The following is an 18,547-nucleotide window of genomic DNA, read 5'->3' on the forward strand; positions in this document are numbered from 1 at the left end:
TTACAAATAAAGAAATAAAAAATAAATAACAATAATAATGATAATAATTAAATAAAGAGTGAAATAGGAAAAGAAGAAAAAAAAATAACAAATAAAGAAAGACCTTATTCATTTGAGAATATAAGTAGGGAGAGAGAGAGGAGGGATATATATATATATATATATATATATATATTTAAGAAAAGCAATGTGAGTTAATTAAAGAAAAATAAAATAGTTAAGTAAAAGAAATAGAAAGTGGGGAGAGAGAAAAATAATCAAGGAAATAAATAGAATCTAATAAAATAAAATATTCTAGAAAATCTATGTAAAAATTTGAAAATCCTAATCTTTGACTACTTGTGGGGCCATACATACACCAATATTTTTTTGCCTTTTTCAATCACAATAAAGTAAAATAAAATAAAAATCCTAATTAATTTTAGCCATAGATCAAAATTGGCTTATTTATTTCTAAGATATTCTTGGAGTGCGTCTCTAGCCCATCATGTTCTAAATCAGGCCCTTTTTGCTCTTGAGAATTTAAATTCGACCTCTTGACGTGTAAAATTGCATGTTTCATACTCAAAACTCCAAATATTTGTTGAAGTCCTGAAAAATTTTAAATCTGCAAAAACAACATAAAACCAAAGGTAGCTTTGCTCTAAGTCTGTAAAATGCATGCTTTATGCCCTAAGATTTCACACATAAATGTGTTCATCAATCACCTATGAATTGGAACTGTGGGGGCTTCGAGCTCCCATGACTTTGCTGCTCTCGTGAACTGATTTACCATATATTCTTCACTCTTAGTCCTTCTTCTTCTTTGCATCTAATCTCAGGTTTATTTAGTTGCTATATATATATTTTTTTGGCATGGTATCAGAGTGATTAAAACCAAATACCGATCAAACTTTCTGTTCTGAAAGTCTAGGAGATTTTGATTCTGCCTATAGCAAACTGTTACTATTACTACTTGCTATTCAAACTGTGAATTAGACCTTTCTCTTATCAAACGTAGAAGGCTTATGAAATATTGAATTATATTCTTTTGGGGGGGGGGGGGGGGAATGAATAAATTATCATTGGCAAAACCCCGAGAAGGGGAGAGTTAGATTGAAGTTTTACTACCCTGTATTATGAAGAATATGCCTACGGTTGCCGTTGCTGGAAAGTTTTTGTTTTTTTCTTGAAAACCAAATTATCTACCACTTCACCATTTGTTGTTGCTGCTTTTTTGAAGGATGCATGTGCATATTAAAGGGAAACTTTATCCCAATCCTAGCTTGTTTCATTGGCTAGATTGCTTTACAAACATTGCCTTCTATTTCTGGACCCTACTTTTTAATTCCATTCCACCAGCGTATCTTCCATTCACCCATCAGAATTACACCACATTTCCAACCTGTTGTCACTTCTGTTAGACCTCCATCTGATCCAAGTTTTAATTCCAACAGATGGCTGGTTAGGCCTGCAGAATCTTAGTTTCTATTTTGGGAACTACTTCCATGTCTTTTGATTGCACCACCAGATGTTGAGAAGCTTTCAGTGTTTTGACTACAGCCTATCAGCTTTCACTTCCAACTTGAGCGAGTTCTACAGTCTGGTTTGGCTACAATCATCCTTCTATTTTCTAAACTTGATTCTAATATGATTTAATGCCTGATGTTTTATACTGATTTTATTGGAACTTGAACATTATACTTAGGACCCTTACCTTTTATTTACGGCTTTATGTTACTGGGTTCTGAAGTGGTATTGAGTACCGTAAATCCTCTGATTGGTGGGAACTTTGGGGCACATTTATGATCTTTATTACCTATTTTGAATTTTGGTCTACTGTTTTAGTTTAGGACGTCAAATTTGACCTAGTTTTTTTAAGGGCCTAATTGTTGTACACAGCACCTGCTGTTGGTGTTATGTTGACTGTTTTCTGACCTAGACATGATGTGATTGAAACAGTTTCTAATTTTGGGGGCAAGTTGTAGTATCCATTTAATCTTCATTAGGGAGCAATCTAACCCTTGGGTTGTTATATATTGAAATTTCAAGGTCTTTTGATCTGGATCTTGGTGTACTAGTTTTTTTGGGCTTTGTTGCCGCCTGCTGCACATTCTGTTGTGCTGTCTTCTCTATGGATTATTTATTGCTTCAGCCCTTGTTTGGCATACTATATTATTGCTGTTTTATGGTCCATCTCAGAAGGTCTTATGAGTATGGGATTGTGTTGCAGCACTACCCCAGATTATCGGATCTTTTGAGATGCTCATCCTCCGTAGTAACCTATACTATCTATTTGGCTACAACAACAACTATCTGCTTGGCTTCAGTAACCCATGCTGTCTATTTGGTTTGTAATAACCTATACTGCCTATTCATCGTTAGGGACTTTTGTTTGAGGCTCTATCTTCACCTATGATTGGGGAGAATTACTACCTATTACTTGTCTTCCTTGCGAAGACCTTATGTGTGGACATTGGAGCTCCACTTGTATCTTTCCTTGTAGAAATTACTATATGATACCTATATACCTTGTGAAGAGCTTGTGTGGACATTTGAGCTGCACTTTCATCTTCTCTTTTGGAGATTCCTACTTATTACGGCCTCATGACGTTTGTATTGAAGATGCTACATTTTTGGGACAATGGCTACTTACTACTACTTACATTATTTGGATAGTGCCTTTGATATTATTGTTGATGCCATGCTTGTGGATGTGGTTTATGTTAACTTCGGCCTGTTTTTCTCATTGTTGGATGGTTCACTCAACATGAAGATTATTTGTTGAAGTTGCTGTTGATTATCTCTTGGATGAAGTTTTGTCGATGTCTTCCGACTTCTGCTATTGCTACTTGTGGTTCAAGATTGGTGAATCTTTTAATATATGTTCTTGCTATTCCAAGTTGGGAGACTTTTGATATCTATACACAACACTATTAATGTAAACAGTGTTCACAAATGTTGTTTATGTGAATAATAACTCGTAAACAATAGTTTATTATGAGTGTTATTTTTCCTTTTCTATTGTTAGGCAATTCTAGTATTTGTTCTTTTTGTTATGACTTTGAGCTCTCACGGCACTGTTACTTTAAGCAGTTTCTCTCTCTTCTTCTTCTTCTGTGAACAGTAATGTTATATTTCCTTTTCTACTAGGTGTTTCTAATACCGTTATTATTTAGTTTCATTTTCTTATTAATCATTTAGGGTACTTCTTTTTTTGGTATTTTGTGATCACCTTATTATATATTGGAACCTGGGGGTGACTTCGAGCTCTCACAACACTGCTGCATCTAGTTTCTTTTTCTCTCTCTACCTCATCTTTGCATCTAATCTCTAGTTTATTAGTTGCTATATTGTCAGAATTGTCATAGACACAAAAGAGTAAAAGTTGACTCCATTGTATGTCAGTTTTGTAAAGATATATGTAGAGTAATTGATAGCTTTAGCAATTGATATCCATGAAATAGCTTTGCCTTATTGACCTATTAAGGAGGATAAAGAAGTGAACACTTTTGTAGAACCTCTGCAGTGTATCACTTTTTCTTACAATACCTTACCACACTATCTTTGTGATTTCATAAGGTTTGAAATAAACGACTTTAAAATTTCAAAATACAAATATCATGCTAAAGCTTATATTTTATTAAGAATGTGATCACGTACTTCCCTCTTGACTTTGCACTAAAGGAAATTTGTCCCTGGGCTTGAACCTTTTTTTCTTTTTCCCCTTCTTAAATTTGATCTTATATTACACGCTGAAGTTTAGCTTTGTTCTTCTACTAGGCTATTAGCATGGATTTCAATATGGTTGATCTACAATAGTAGATGAATGTCTTTGTGTGGTTTAATTGATTGAAATTTGATAGGAAATTTGTATGGGACACAGATTTACTATGCATATGATATAGCAAACACCTTTTTTTTTTTTTTTAATTAGAATGTACAACCAGCTATAGGTTTGAAATGCCTATTTTCTTCAAATTATTTTAGTTCATGCAAGCTGAAATCTGATGCAAGTGGAGGAAAGATCATTAGTCGTTGTATTTTATGGCTTTATACAGAGTTTAATTCCATTCTTCTGTTCTTTAATCTTGTCTACTTCTTTCATCTTCTAGGAGTCATTTTACTCTGAAGTGGACGCACAATTTTGTGAAATCTAATTAAGAAATTATTCTTTGGCTGTCACGGTGTGCAGCGGCAACAAAGTCAGCATTATCCTAACTTAAATGGGGTCAGCTACATGAATCCAAATAGAACAAAGTGAAAACAGAGTGCTAACCAGGGAGAGAAATGAGTCACGGCGTTCTAGTGCACTTCAAAAAGAGCTATTTTTTGTTACAGAACTTTGTTGAATGCTCTTTTACTTCTTTAGGGCACACATATCTGGTGCCTTTGTTCTAGTATTAAACGGTTATGTGGTACCGGATTTTAAGTGGTTTCTCAAAATTTCTTGTCGCCGCTGTTTTTTGTGGGCCAGATGTGATGTAAAACTCATGGTCCTGCACTGATGGGCTGTAGTGACACTCCAGATCTGGATCTTGTTTCATATTTGCATCATCAAATAATTTAGAAGCATATTTTGAGCTGTCCCGTGGCTTTTGTCCTCTTAGCCTTCATTGTTACCTTGATTTTGCTGTGTGCATGATGTTTAACTCTTTTATCTTTTTTCTTGCTCATTTCACTCTTATGTTTTTCTTAAGTTGTTCCAGGATTCTTTGCATGACCAAGATGAGAACTGGCCTTGAGGGCTGGAGGGCCTCCCCCCCCCATTTGCAATTAGTTTCCTATATAACAAGTTTGAGAAAACATTTTGACAGAAACAGAATTAGTTTCCTATACAACAAGTTTGAGAAAACATTTTGACATAAACAGTCACTGGTAGTTTTGGTTTTTTGGCCATTGAATTTTGGATATGGGGAACCCTTGGATAGGCCACATGTCAAATTGATGGACCAAGGAGCTGTCCACGATACAGTTAGAGCCATTGCTGGTTTATCTAATAGTCCAATATCCCAAACAACATTGAGAGATGGGTGTGATGAAATGAGGTGTCCTATGTTCTTGATGTTAATTGACTTTCCAAATGGCACTTTGGCTGATCCAATTTAAGATGATTTTCATTCTATGAAGAAGATTTGATAGTTTTTGATGCCCTAGAATCCTTATTGTAATTAATGAGCTTATACCGACTGTTTCTACTGTCCATAATGGCTTATATTTTCTGTCGAAATAATCCTTCAAATTGCTTCTTGAAGAGACATGAGAGTACTTAAAACCTTTGAGTTGAATATTCTACAATTCTTTCCACCCTTAATTTCATCCCCTGGATTGTGCACAGTGAGTCAAGATGGTGAATCATGTTTTCTTTTCTTGGGTATGAATGTTTTTAAGTTTTTTATCGCAATCACATAGCAAGAAATGCTTGGAAGACTGGTCATGTTTTCCACACAGAAAACCTATGCTAAGATGAAACTGGAGAGGGACATGAACGTTCTCATTACTGCATCTAACTACACAAGAGTTGAAACCAACATCAGAAGTATGACTCATTAGATTTTCTTGCATTGGTACCTCATCATTTTCAGAAACTCTTAATGTACCAAGTTTTTGTGTTCATTTACATACTACTATCAGTTCTCTTTTCTGTCCGGCTTGTTTATGGGTTCACCTGGTTGGTTCAAATGTATATCAATTTGCCTTCCACCTAAAATTAACCTTTTTGGGTGTGTATTATTATAGGTGGCTGCAACAAATGATTTAATGCTAGCTTATGTAGACTTTTTTCTTGGTGGAGATGAGAAGAGAACTGATCTTCCTCCTCGTCTGCATCAAAGATTTCCCATGACTTTGCTGTTTGGGGGTGATGGAAGTTACATGGCTCCTTTTTCTCTTCAAAGTGATAATGTTCTCACTAGTCTAATGAGTCAGGTTTGCTACCCAATCCTGGCTGTGGAATTTCCTGTTGACGTCCAATTGTGTGACTGTCTCCCTGCTGATATTGTGTTTTCATCCTCTTGGGATGTTATCTATCACTAAATTTCGTGCTGATTATGTTTTGGACTTATCCTGCAGTCTGTGCCACCAACCATCTGGTATCGACTTGTGGCTGGCCTTAATGCACAATTGCGTTTAGTTCGTCGCGGGCGTCTGAAAGTGAAATTCCAACCTATCATCAATTGGCTTGAAACACATGCAAATCCTGCTTTGAGCATTCACAGGGTGCGTGTTGATCTAGCCTGGTTTCCGGCTACATCTTCTGACTATTGCCAATTTGGGCTTATAGTATATTCTGTTGAAGAATGTGAGCATGCATCTATTGAAGGTGTAGATGGAATGCGAGCTGAACAACAGTCATGGTAAATGGTGTCATCTGGATCTTTTAACCATAAATTTATGTGGGTCCAGTTGTAGCAATTTTCTCAACTTCCTTTTAACTGAATGATGCAGTTTGCTTCATAAAGACATTGTACCTGGATATTTGAGAAACACTGAGGATATAATGATTAAAGGAAAGATATGCGGTGGGATTTTGGACACTCGTAGTCTGCAGATGTTTAAAGAGAAGAAAGATATATCTTATCCCTTCTCATTTATAGTGCGTAATAGTAAGCCTGTTGGCCATCAGGTATTTCTTTCTTTTTGTTGACCAATTTATCATCTTTAATCAAAATCATTTTCCAATCTCCTGAAACATTTATTCTTCCACCCTTATGCATTTTATGCCCTAACATGCTTTATTTCTTTGCAGGATCTTGTTGGTTTGGTTATTTCAATTCTACTTCTAGGAGATATTAGCTTAGTGTTGCTTATGCTGCTCCAGTTGTATTCTATTTCATTGGCGGAGTTCTTTCTGGTTTTGTTTGTTCTCCCTCTTGGGATACTATGCCCATTCCCTGCTGGAATTAATGCACTATTTAGCCATGGGCCTAGGCGGTCAGCAAGTCTTTCGCGTGCATATGCTTTGTGGAACATGACGTCCTTAGTTAATGCTGTAAGTTGCACTCAACCCATGCCTTTTATGTATTTTGTATCATGTCATGTCCTCCCTTTTTTCTGTAGCTGAGAAATACTCTACTAGAACACCACGTATCATGCCAAAAATGCACAAGGCTCATATTGTTGCAAAAACATGGGAAGAAAAAGGAGGAACTAGAAGAAAGAAAAATAGCACTTCAGGCATTTAGCTAGTAAATCTTCTGCATATTCCTGTAGAATGTTTAATTCTCAATTTAAGATTTTCTGAGATCTTTAATAACCCCCCCTCCCTCCTTTCCCCTTTTTCTCTTCAGAGAAATAAAATACATACTTGTATCCCGTGAAATGGTGTGAAGAATCTCCTTTTTTACTATGTTCATATTTCTTCTCTTGAATGCCAGTTTCTCTAAAATTTTCTCAATCATGAGGATTTCCTATTGCCAGTTTCCTGTAACCGTCCTGCAATTTCAATACTAAACTATTACATAGCTTTAGCTTTTCTAAGCCGATCTATTCTTACAACAGGTGGTTGCCTTCACTTGTGGATTTATTCGATACAAAACCCACTCATCATCGAGCAGAAGACATGCATACTTTCAACATTGGAATTTTAGCATGTGAGAGTATTCCTACCCTTAAAGAATTGATAATTGCAATAGCTGCAATGGTCCCCCTCTTATTGGTTGTTTGTTGAGTGCAGGGATGAAAGTGGATGGTGGATGTTTCCTACTGCCCTGCTGCTTTGTAAAGTTCTCCAGGCACAGCTCATTGATTGGCATATATCTAATCTAGAGATTCAGGACCGCTCACTTTATAGTAATGACCCAAATATTTTCTGGCAGTCATGATCATGACACTCATCAAACAGGTATCACTTGGATCAAATCCATTTTTTGGGCCTTTTTAACGTGCCTTATTCTTTATATTGTCAGAGTAGGTGAGTGATACACACACACACATACAGAGAGACACACAGGAGAGAGATAACTGTAATCCTTGTGAATTATGTGCAACCAACAATTTTTAATGTAAATATAAAATGCGTCTGCCCCATTTTTTAAGATTTGTTGTCCTATGATCCTCTCACATGAATTACCTAACCTTCTAGATGACTTTGGAATCTTTGATGATAAATGTTATGCAGGAGCATTTCCCAACTAAATCAGTGACGTGCTACAAAAGGCACTTACATAATTATCATCTTTCGGAATTAGTTTCCGTTTCTTTTTTTTTGCCCTCTAGGCTCTAGCCATTGAATATTATAGATATTTCCTGAAGTGGAAACATCAATCTCTTTAGCCACACCTTGCTGCATGAGATGCAATTTCACACAATATTTTATTTACAGAAACGGAAAATGCATTTATGAAGGAAAACTTGTACAGGCCATTCCTGTTTTTTGTACTTTTTTGGGTAATAAGAAAGGAAGGACCATTTCAGTGCCATAAAGAAGTTGAGTTGGAAGTGAAGTGTCACCCGCCTAAACTGAAACCCTGTAAATGGTATAAATACCTGCGTTTTGTTTATATATACGCATGAATGGACTTTGCTTCAGTTTATGCACTGGGCCGTTCTGTTCGAAAGTGCAGTCCTCAGATTGAGATCTCGGTTGAAATCAAAATATCGATAGAGATCTTGAGCCTGACGACCACAAATTGCAAAGTCGATGCAAAAGTCATGTTTGTTTCTTTGGCCCTCCCTCTCTTTAATTCAGAAGCTCTGCAAGAGGAAAAACGGTTCTCCAAAATTTGAATTGAATAATCGTGTGGTTTTCTCCTTGTCCTTGTTGATAACCATCAATCAATCAGGTCCAATTATATGCTTTCTTGCTAATTCCATTGTTAATTTATCTTTAATTTTATTCTGGTAAATGTATGTCCAGAGATACGATCTGAAAATACTTATAAGTTAATTTGGCATTTTGTTTATAAGGTTGGTATATTATGTTAGTTCTGAAAATGGAAATTAAAAATAGAGAAGTCTTTGTAATAGTCCCCTTGACTTTAGAAGTCTTCAGTTACACAAGTTTGATGCTTGACATCATATTAGGTTTATAGTGTTTGGTAGTTGGTTAATGTGGAGATTAATAAGGCAGCTACTTGTCATGAAATTTGAAGAATCTTGAATCCATGAAATTTGAACTTGATTTAATTGGGATCGATATTCTCCATCACACACATTCATGAAGAGGGCCAGACCTCTAAAGAGTGATTAGGCAGACTCCTTTAAATGTATGATGGTAACGGTTCGGCATAAAGTTATCCTTTGAACCGGAACCGGACTCGGACTCGGACTCGTCGTGTATTACTTGGGAAGTGTTTATGACCAAAGTTAGTAGCATGCCCTCCATGGTCCATGCATAAGTTGAAAATGATAATTTTCTTTTGACACTAATATTACGATTCTTCTTTTACCAAAAAAAAAGTATTACGATTCTTAATCACCTATGAATCTTGTATTTGACTTGGGTTCACTCTTGGGGCTACGCAGGTGTAGGATTGTCGTTTATTTTCCTTTAAGAGATAAGTAGACGAAAGATATATATACAAGTAGTAAGTGTTTTTTTTTTATTTGAGGAAAAAAATTATATTAAGCATGATGAGGATTACATCGTGTTGAACCTGGTCGAGACATCATATCTATCATACGTCCTAGATTAGTCCTAGCATGTCCATTAGCTCTAGTTACTTCCTTGGTTTAACAAAAAATTTGAAAAGAGTGGGGGATTGAAGAGTAAAAGTAAGGAGTCACTTCTAGGTTTTCGTTTTAACCACTATATCAAGAAGACTTGTCAAATGTTGTAGTAGTCACAGTGTCTTTGGAGACTTTGGTTGTAGAGATTTGATTCTATCATCATTGCACCATAGGGCTGCAACAGGGTCGGGCTAGGCCGGGCTTTTGCAATCCCAAGCCAGCCCTATGTATTCTAATCTAAGCCCATTCTGCCTTGACCCTAATTCAGAGCCAAGGATTATTGTCCTTGACCTTAAGTCCTACAAGGCCAAGTCCATTTCCGCCCTAATTGGCACTGTCTCTGGCCCTAATTGGCCCTATACTTGGCCCTAGCCCTGATTGGCCCTATACTTGGCCTTATCTCTAGCCCTGGCGCTATCCTTGTTCCCTGTTCCTAATTCATTGAGATCAAACATCAAAGTCAAAATTAAGGTCAGGATCAGGGCCAAAATCAGGACTAGGGTCAGGGCAAAAAATCAACGATGAGTCGAGACAGGCCCCGACGGGCCAAAGAGTAATCCCAGACCTGCCCTTGGCCCTAGATTTGGCCCTAACCCATCCTCAGGGCCAAAATCTTGAGCCCAAGCACTATTCAAGCTTAGGGTAGGCTTAGGGAGGGTCAAGGCCGTCAGGGACAAACTAGCACCCCTAATGCACCAAATATGAGTGATTGGAATATTTTCCTTTTTTTCTAGGTCTAGTCCCATAGTGATTGCAAAAAGGATAACACCAATCTTATTAGTCTCATTCACATCACCTGCCTCCACTATCATAAGCTTGCCATTTGGACCTATACTTGCACTCCGTCTTGCTTTCTTAAAGATGCATGAGGTACCCCTGCGCAAAATAACACTAGTGAGTGAGACATAGATAATTCATGAGAAACATAATGTAATTGTTGGTCCAAAATAATATTATCAATAAAGGGTGGTGCAGTTTTTCAGGTGGGTGCATAGTTGAAGATTCTGATTAAAACTTCGTTATCCAAAAACAAATATTATTCAAAAGTCAAATTAGATTGCGTTTTTATTTTTTAAACATCACATTATTCTTTTCTACCCATAAATAATAACTAGTAATACTAAATTAATAAAAGAACCAATGAGAGGTTTCTTTGTCTAGCAGTGTGTTAGCTAGAAAAGAAACACAGAGGTGTAATATCGAATCACTGTTGGTTAAGTGTTGAGTTCTGAGTCCCAAGGGTCATGTCGCCCAAATCCTCTTGGTTCATTTGCAAGATAGGAACAAATGCCATAGTCTTTGCCTTATCTCCACACAGTTCACACACAGGGTCAATTTCTGACTATCGGACAAGAATAGACTTAACTGAAAATCCTACATAATAGACGCAAAAAAAAGATTTAAACATCAGGTGAAGGGGTAGCTTCCAGATTTCCACCAATGAGTGAAGGAATTGCAACTAATTGGGTATTTGTGTCTCTGCAATGCTCATCCGGCAACTTAGCAGAGAACTTGCCATTGGAAGAGACTTTTGATATCCACCTATCATTGGATGAAGTTAGTGAAAAATTAGACAAGACAGAAGAAGGAAAATTAAGAGTTGAGAGATACTCCTTGTTGAGCTCCAAGTTCCTCATCGTTTGTGCAACCGTAGTTTCCGATGGACATCCTTATATTTGTTCACTATAGATGCATCATCATTAAGCCAGGGATCAAATCAAAATGATGTATCATCTCCATCTCCAACAAATCTTTGAATCATTCCCTCAAACAGAGGGATTCTTAGAAAAACATTTTGCCTTGATAGTCAAAGCCAAAATATACAAGTAGTAAGTTGTAACACCTTTACCCAAAAAAAAAAAAAAAAGTTGTAATACCTACCTTTGCATTTTCTCAGAACGGTGTTGACTCTGTAGATATGATCTTGCTGCTTATTAACATGCTGAGTAGAATCATTCATGAGATTTTCATTAATTTTCTCTAAAACGGTTTCCCAGTTTACAGATGCTAGGTAGTGTCATTGATGATCTTCATTAATTTGGATTTGAACAGTTTCCTACTTCAAATGTTTGGCGAACGGTTTCCCAGATTACAGATGCTAGGTAGTGTCATTGATGATCTTCATTAATTTTTCTTTGAACAATTTCCTACTTCAAAGGTTTGGCGTTGGCTTTGGGTCCACACGGTGTCTCTCTGTGTGTGTTAAAGCACACTTAAAACATCAGCAATGGTGGGGGGAAACGGTGTCAGTGAAAGAGTGAGAGTGAGAGTGAGAGGCATGCAAGATCACATGCAGCTTCTCGCGGGCTTCAACCATTTAAAGCCATCAACTCCATTAAACCATCCAACACCTTCCCAACTACCACTTCTAAGCTCTTCTGTATACTGTACTTAATAATGCAATACCTAATGCTTCGAAATAGACCCAAGTGTTGGAAAACTCATACTAGGGATTCTCTCCTTGTTAGCATTTCGGTGCAATCAGCAACTGTTCATTCCAATCTAACGACTACCCTAAGCGAGTCAATCTTAACATGAAACCATCTCTTTTGTATACTGGGACACAGGAAAAAGGAGAAGGTAAAAGGAAAAGATCTACATCTATTCCAATTAAAGATGTATTAATGCTCCTTAACAACTTCCCAGGCCCAACTTAATGATGGCCAAGCTCATCTTCCACATTGCTTCACTGACAACTCCATTGATGACTTCTTCTCTTATAAGATCTGAAATCTAAGCTCAAGCCCTCAAAGCCCATAAGCAGCATTTTCACTCTTCAGCTTAGAAGATGGTCTGTGAGTACTGTTTCTTCTTCGACCATACCCGAAGATGGGCTCGATTTTCTTCAACTACAGGCTTGCTGATCTTGCTGCTGTCTTCATTTGTAATCAATGGGTTTGCACAAGAATCCAGTGCTCTTGTTCCGGCTATCATAACCTTTGGTGACTCCTCTGTGGATGTTGGAAACAATGACTATCTGATCACCTTCTTCAAGGCTGATTTCCCACCTTATGGCAGGGATTTCGTCAACCATAAACCTACTGGAAGGTTCTGCAATGGAAAACTAGCCACTGATATTACTGGTAATTACTTGGCTCACCATTTATATGCTTTCTTTCCATTTCTCCATTTGATCAACTCATTAATTCATAAACCATTTTGATTCATCTGCAGCTGAAACCCTGGGCTTCACAACTTACCCACCAGCTTATCTTAGCCCTCAAGCATCAGGGAAGAACCTTCTAATTGGAGCCAACTTTGCTTCTGCTGGATCTGGGTACTATGAAAAAACAGCAGCTTTAAGTGTAAGGATAAATTTAAATAAGAAATCCATCTCATAACGATGACATGAGTTTGTTTTAACTAAGTACTTTGTATACACGTGTATGCAGCACACAATTTCATTGTCACAGCAGTTGGAGAATTTCAAAGAATACCAAGGAAAGCTAACAAAGGTAGCAGGGAGTAAGAAAGCAGAATCCATCTTGAAAGATGCCCTCTACCTAGTGGGTGCTGGTAATAGTGATTTTCTACAGAACTATTATGTTAATCCTCTGCTCTACAAAGTCTATACTCCTGAACAGTACTCTACCTTCATCGTTGGCATCTTCTCAAGCTTTGTTAAGGTCTAAATTTTCTTCTACTTTGTTTAGTAAATTTCTTTCTTCTTAGCTTCTTGATTTTCTGTCAATAGCCAGAGAAGGCCATGTTTAACAAGCATTCTAGGAATAGATTCTGGGTCTAGAACGAATTTCTGTTCTTCTCTGTCATTTGCTTCAGGATGCGTTTTAGATCAGAACCCATTTCGAGAATTTGAAACTGCAAGCAAGAAATGAAAAAGTTGCTAATTAAGTTGATGAATTGTTGAACAGGAATTGTACGGTTTAGGAGCTAGAAGAATTGGGGCAACATCGCTGCCACCATTGGGTTGCCTGCCAGCAGCAAAGACTTTGTTTGGACATCACAAAAGTGGATGTGTGTCAAGGATTAACGCAGACGCACAAGGGTTCAACAAGAAGATAAACTCAGCTGCTTCAACCCTCCAGAAGCAACTCCCTGACCTTAAAATTGCCGTTTTGGATATCTACACACCTTTATTGGATGCCATCAAATCTCCTTCTAAATATGGTATGTGGTAGAACAACTTCATTTCATTAACTTATTGTCCCAATTAAGTTATTCAAATCCCAATTAGCCAAACATGAACATGGCCTGTTCATGTAATTGCCCCTGCACCTTCCCTTGGCTCACCACTTTATCCCCAGGGGCTTCACATGCCCAAATTTATATTGGCATTCAGATGGAAACTCTATGTTAATCAGGATGATTGGCTTATATGCAACCACACTAATGAGGAAGTGGTCTGGTTCTGAATTAGGTTTCACTGAGGCAAACAGGGGTTGCTGTGGGACTGGGACAGTGGAAACAACAATATTCTTGTGTAATCCGAAATCGCCAGGGACATGTAGCAATGCCAGCCAATATGTATTCTGGGACAGCGTTCACCCATCTCAAGCTGCAAATCAGGTTATTGCTGATGCCGTCATCACCCAAGGCATCGCCCTCATCGGCTGATCACTTCTACTGGTGGAAAACTTAACTATTCATATACCATGATTTTATGTTGATACCTCTCTAGCTTATTCGTATCACGGATCAGAAATATATGCTATTGTCGACTAGTTTAATGTGTATCTCTCTGAAATAAGTTCTGATCACCTGTCTAGTGGTAACAGATTCAAATATTTGATGGTCTCTCTGTGTGTGTGTGTGTGTGTGTGTGTGTGTGTGTGTGTGTGTGTGTGAACCTGTCTACTTATAACAGATATGCTGGATACTAATCTACTTCAGTCTCCATCCTGTATTACTTTAAACCTAAAACAAATAAAGAAAGGGGAAACTGAGGACATGAGAATCACAGATTCAGAGTTAAGTAATGATTCATGAGTATTAGTTGGAGCCACGAGTGAGCTTCTAAATCTAATACAGTTAGAGAGTGCTTCTCCACATCCATACTAACAAGCAGGCCACAGGTATCAGTGAGAACCTCGTCCCCCTGGTTTTCAGATCAAGCAGTGGATGTTGGTTTCCAAAACTAGGCCTTGGATATGGTGCTTTGGGCATACATAATGGTATCTTCATCTTCATCTTCAGCTTCATTACACGGGAAGCTTCAACTATGAGAAATGTTAGATGATAAGACACTTTGATTCTTACAAGTAAAACTGAGAGTCATGCAAGGGTCAGTATTACCATCTGTTCTGACATCTTCACTTTCAGTTTGGAAAAAAACAAAAAGTCAAAGGAATGTTTAGCATCTGATTTGTCCTTTTAGCCATATCATCACTGGTTGTACAAGCTGCTATGTGCTGCTAACTTCTTTTTGGTTGGTGTCTGACACTGTATTATATATGGAAAAAGTAGTATTTACAGTAGTATTTCGTCCAAAGTATGTATATCTGAAAGCTTTCCAGTCAGCCCATGATGCAGAAATGGGAAGGCCTAAGAGCTGCTACTGCAGACTTGAGAATTAGAGTGTTGACTTCTTGGACTTTGTAGTTTCGTGAGAGCTCCTCAAAACCTCTGCAAAATTTATCAACTCTAACTTGTCATGGGTAGCAGGATTATCCTGATCAAGCTGACTGTCAGCGGACGAATCACCATTCTTACCCAAAATCATTTGCTTGTACCCAATTGATGATCCCACGTCACTGTTTCTCCTATTGTTTTCCTCATATCTGATCTCTTCTAAGTGCAGGCTCCGTAGTCCTTGGATATCCAATGAACGCCTAGAGGAAACCCCATAAGGAGTTGTCTGAGTTGATTGTCCACCAGTGCTGGTTCCAGTCCCCCCTAGAGGTGTTGCCATGAGACTTGAATTGTTGTGGGGAAAAAGGTTATCAGCTGAATTTCCCTCCACATCCTCAGATGAATTGGTGGAAGGAGATCCATTCCTCTCTAACCCAGATAGACTTGTATTGTTTGTGTCGACCGACGAAGTCTTGTTATGGTTAACCTTCCCTAGTACAAGTCTTTTAAGCTTGCTGAAAAATTTTGATTTGGATGAAGTGTGCGTTTTTGAGGCAGATGAAAGATCAGACAAAGCATCATCATATTCACCTGAATCAGTGAGGTTGGAAACTTGGGATGGTGACCACTGATCAGAATCAAAATCCAAAATACCGACACCCTTGTTGCTGAATCCTTCTGAATTTGCATACTCAAGTATGAGCTGCTTGACTTTCTCCTCTGATTTGGGGCTCAGGGTCTTACCAATGTCCCTTGCCACTGTTTTACCGGGTGGAGGCTGGTAGTTCCTTAGTTCATATCGTAAGCAGGCATTGACCCACCTGAGGTAGACTAGCTCCTCAATATTAGCACAACAATAGGATCGAACACTATCGAGTTCCTTCATTAATTCTTCATTTTCTCGTCTGAATTGGTTGTTAGCTTCCTGGAGCGCTTCAGTCTGCTCGAGAAGCAATGAAGAAATGATCATAAGAAAAAATTAATGATAGGCATAAGTGATGAATGCGAATTATTACCTTTGTATCTTCCAAAATGGAACAGGCAAGAATCTGGGTGGATTCTAATCTCCTAGCTAATTCAGAGTTCTCTTGCTGCAATACTGAATTAGCCTTTTTGAGTTCTGCGGATTCATCCATCAATTCCTTCATCCTCTGCAGCTTATTTTGGACATCAGCATCATTCAAAATGGCCATCTGTTCCTGTTCTTGTATCCTGGCAAGGCTATGCTTAAGGGCAGACTCCAGTTCCATAATCCTCTCTTCAGCGGAATTCAAGACTTTCTTCAACATCTTTATCTTTGCCCTAGCAGTTTCAAGCTCTTGGAGGACTATTGCATGATCAGCCACTTGTGCTTCCAGTCTCTGGTTTTCAGCCTGCAAAGTATCAATCTTTAGAGTGAAAACCTTAGCCTCCATGTTGTTAATTTTGAGTCGATTCTGGAGCTCCATCATTGCAGCCTCTTGCTCCTTAAGACCATAATACTCGAGCAATTTAATCTGAAGATTCTGCTCCCTCTCTTGCATTACTTTGACCTTGTTCCTCAGGTTTATGATCTCCTGCTCTGTCTTGTGTCTCTCTACAGCTATTTTTATTGCCACCTCCATATCTTCTTCTTTCCTAATTCGGGCGTTGTTGGAATTCAATTCGAAATCCTTGACAACGAGTTGGTTAAATTCTGGTAACAGCAACTCCACTTCTTCCCCAGAATCTTTACTGATCAGGAGAAGTCCAACGTTACCATCATCGTTGAACCTGTGATGGGATGATGATGATGCCTCCTGCAAACCCAATTGGAATTTAACAGGAAAATGAACAATCTTAGAGTAGAACCAACAAAGAACTCAATAAAAACAGAGGAAAACAGAAACCCAATTAGAACTTTATACCTGTAAGAGTAAAAATAAATAAATTAATCGACATGAGCGATGAACAAGCTTACAGACGTATGGGTGGTGAAGAAAGCATCGTTGCAGGAAACAGAGGGCCCCTCTGTATAACACAGTTCGTCGCTGAGGTGTGCTCTTCCATCCATATTGTGGTTATTGAAATCAACCGAAGTAGGAGAAGATGGAGACGGTGGTTGGGGCAAGGGCGGAGGAGAAATGGTGGAGCGGATTCTTCTAGTTAGAAATTGTGAATAGAGAAACCCTGCAAAGGAAAGACCCAGAGCAACCCCAATTTTCAATAGCTGAGATCTCAAATCTCTATTTTCTTCCATTATCATCACCATGATCGCCACATTCATCCATTAACAAGTTTCTCAATTCCCGTAACTGTGAGAAGGATGGAATGGTATCACAGAGATGAAAAAACGAATATGCGAGTAGACGTTCCAACCCATTTATAGAATCTCTTTCTTTTCTATTCTCTTAAAGAGGTTTCTGTTTGTATCTCTCTCAGACTCAGTTCGCTTCTGGTGTCCCATGCAAGTGCCGAAGAACCAGAAGATACTGTTGCGTGAGAAGTAGGTAACGATGAAGAAGGAATATTTAAAAATGCCTAATTAATGGTTTTAACTTATAACAAATCTCGAACCATAAAAAGAAGAAAATAACTGGAGAGATTGAAGAGAATATTGTTACGAGTAAAGAAACAAAATTAAAAGAGTGGAAATGAAATTAGTATAATAAATGAGAAAGGTTAGTTCCATATTGTTCATTACCATTACCTGCTTGTGTTTATGTTTCCATTAATGGATTATATGGACAATGGGTTTGTTTGTTCCCATTTAAATCGGCTCTCTCTAACTAGCTCTACCATACTCTCTGAGTTTTGATCTTTTGTTTGCATTCCTTATTTTGTCAGCACAGTCAAAAGCCTGCCTTGATTGACATTGATTAGGTTGGGCTGGGCCAGGTTAGCTCTAATTAATCGTGATTAACCACATTAACCTTGACTAACTCTAGCATTAAAAAGAATAATGAAATTGCATTCAATTAAAATTTCAAATTTTTTTAGATTCTCACAAGTCTACCCTCTACATAAGTGTTGTCTTATAGTCTTATTCCACAATGTCTTGGTTGGAAGTTTGTATGAGAATTGAAGGTGGTCATGTATTAGAATTGTAGTAATGTGTTGGTAAAATATAGCTTTCAATCATCATAATCCCCCCCCACCCTCTTCTTGGTATTAAAATATTGAAACTATTTTGTATGTATCTCGACTAATCCTCAGGAGATTCAAACTATTGACCTCTTAATAATGGGGTATTGATCTTTCTTTTTTTATTTGGTAAGAATGTATTGATCATTCTTAAGTGAGCCACAAATATTTCATTCATCATCCCTCTTAGTATGACAAAGTTTACAATTAACCTGTTGGAAAGGAATACACGATTCTCGTACACTCATAATACATCAATGACCTAAGC

The 18,547-nt window shown here is 37.8% G+C and overlaps 3 protein-coding genes across 3 annotated transcripts in view; 2 read left to right on the top strand and 1 right to left on the bottom strand.

Moving 5' to 3' along the window:
* LOC149021734 (uncharacterized) overlaps window positions 1–8,866 on the top strand; it is a 42,990-nt gene extending 34,124 nt beyond the window's left edge. The window contains exons 17-22 of the mRNA XM_089149931.1: window positions 5,719–5,907; window positions 6,052–6,335; window positions 6,427–6,604; window positions 6,728–6,970; window positions 7,480–7,571; window positions 7,655–8,866. Coding sequence (XP_089006057.1) covers window positions 5,719–5,907; window positions 6,052–6,335; window positions 6,427–6,604; window positions 6,728–6,970; window positions 7,480–7,571; window positions 7,655–7,802 — 1,134 coding nt within the window. The 3' untranslated portion in view covers window positions 7,803–8,866. The remainder of the gene's footprint in view (window positions 1–5,718; window positions 5,908–6,051; window positions 6,336–6,426; window positions 6,605–6,727; window positions 6,971–7,479; window positions 7,572–7,654) is intronic.
* A 3,424-nt stretch (window positions 8,867–12,290) lies between these two features.
* LOC149021735 (GDSL esterase/lipase APG-like) lies at window positions 12,291–15,187 on the top strand. The gene is made up of 5 exons (XM_089149932.1): window positions 12,291–12,731; window positions 12,823–12,953; window positions 13,041–13,274; window positions 13,521–13,776; window positions 14,027–15,187. Exons 1-5 carry the CDS (start codon window positions 12,437–12,439, stop codon window positions 14,221–14,223), a joined length of 1,113 nt encoding a protein of 370 aa, XP_089006058.1. The 5' UTR covers window positions 12,291–12,436; the 3' UTR covers window positions 14,224–15,187.
* On the bottom strand, window positions 15,162–17,641 carry LOC149021736 (protein CHUP1, chloroplastic-like). The gene is made up of 3 exons (XM_089147485.1): window positions 17,117–17,641; window positions 16,194–16,955; window positions 15,162–16,117 (listed from the first exon to the last, which is right to left on the bottom strand). The coding sequence occupies exons 1-3, from the start codon at window positions 17,420–17,422 to the stop codon at window positions 15,179–15,181; spliced, it is 2,007 nt and encodes a 668-aa protein (XP_089003611.1). The 5' UTR covers window positions 17,423–17,641; the 3' UTR covers window positions 15,162–15,178.
* Between the last annotated feature and the right edge of the window lie 906 nt (window positions 17,642–18,547).

This window comes from Hakea prostrata, chromosome 3 (genome assembly GCF_041222555.1).
Source record: "Hakea prostrata isolate BN-2017 chromosome 3, UWA_Hpros_2, whole genome shotgun sequence".
Taxonomy (NCBI): domain Eukaryota; kingdom Viridiplantae; phylum Streptophyta; class Magnoliopsida; order Proteales; family Proteaceae; genus Hakea; species Hakea prostrata.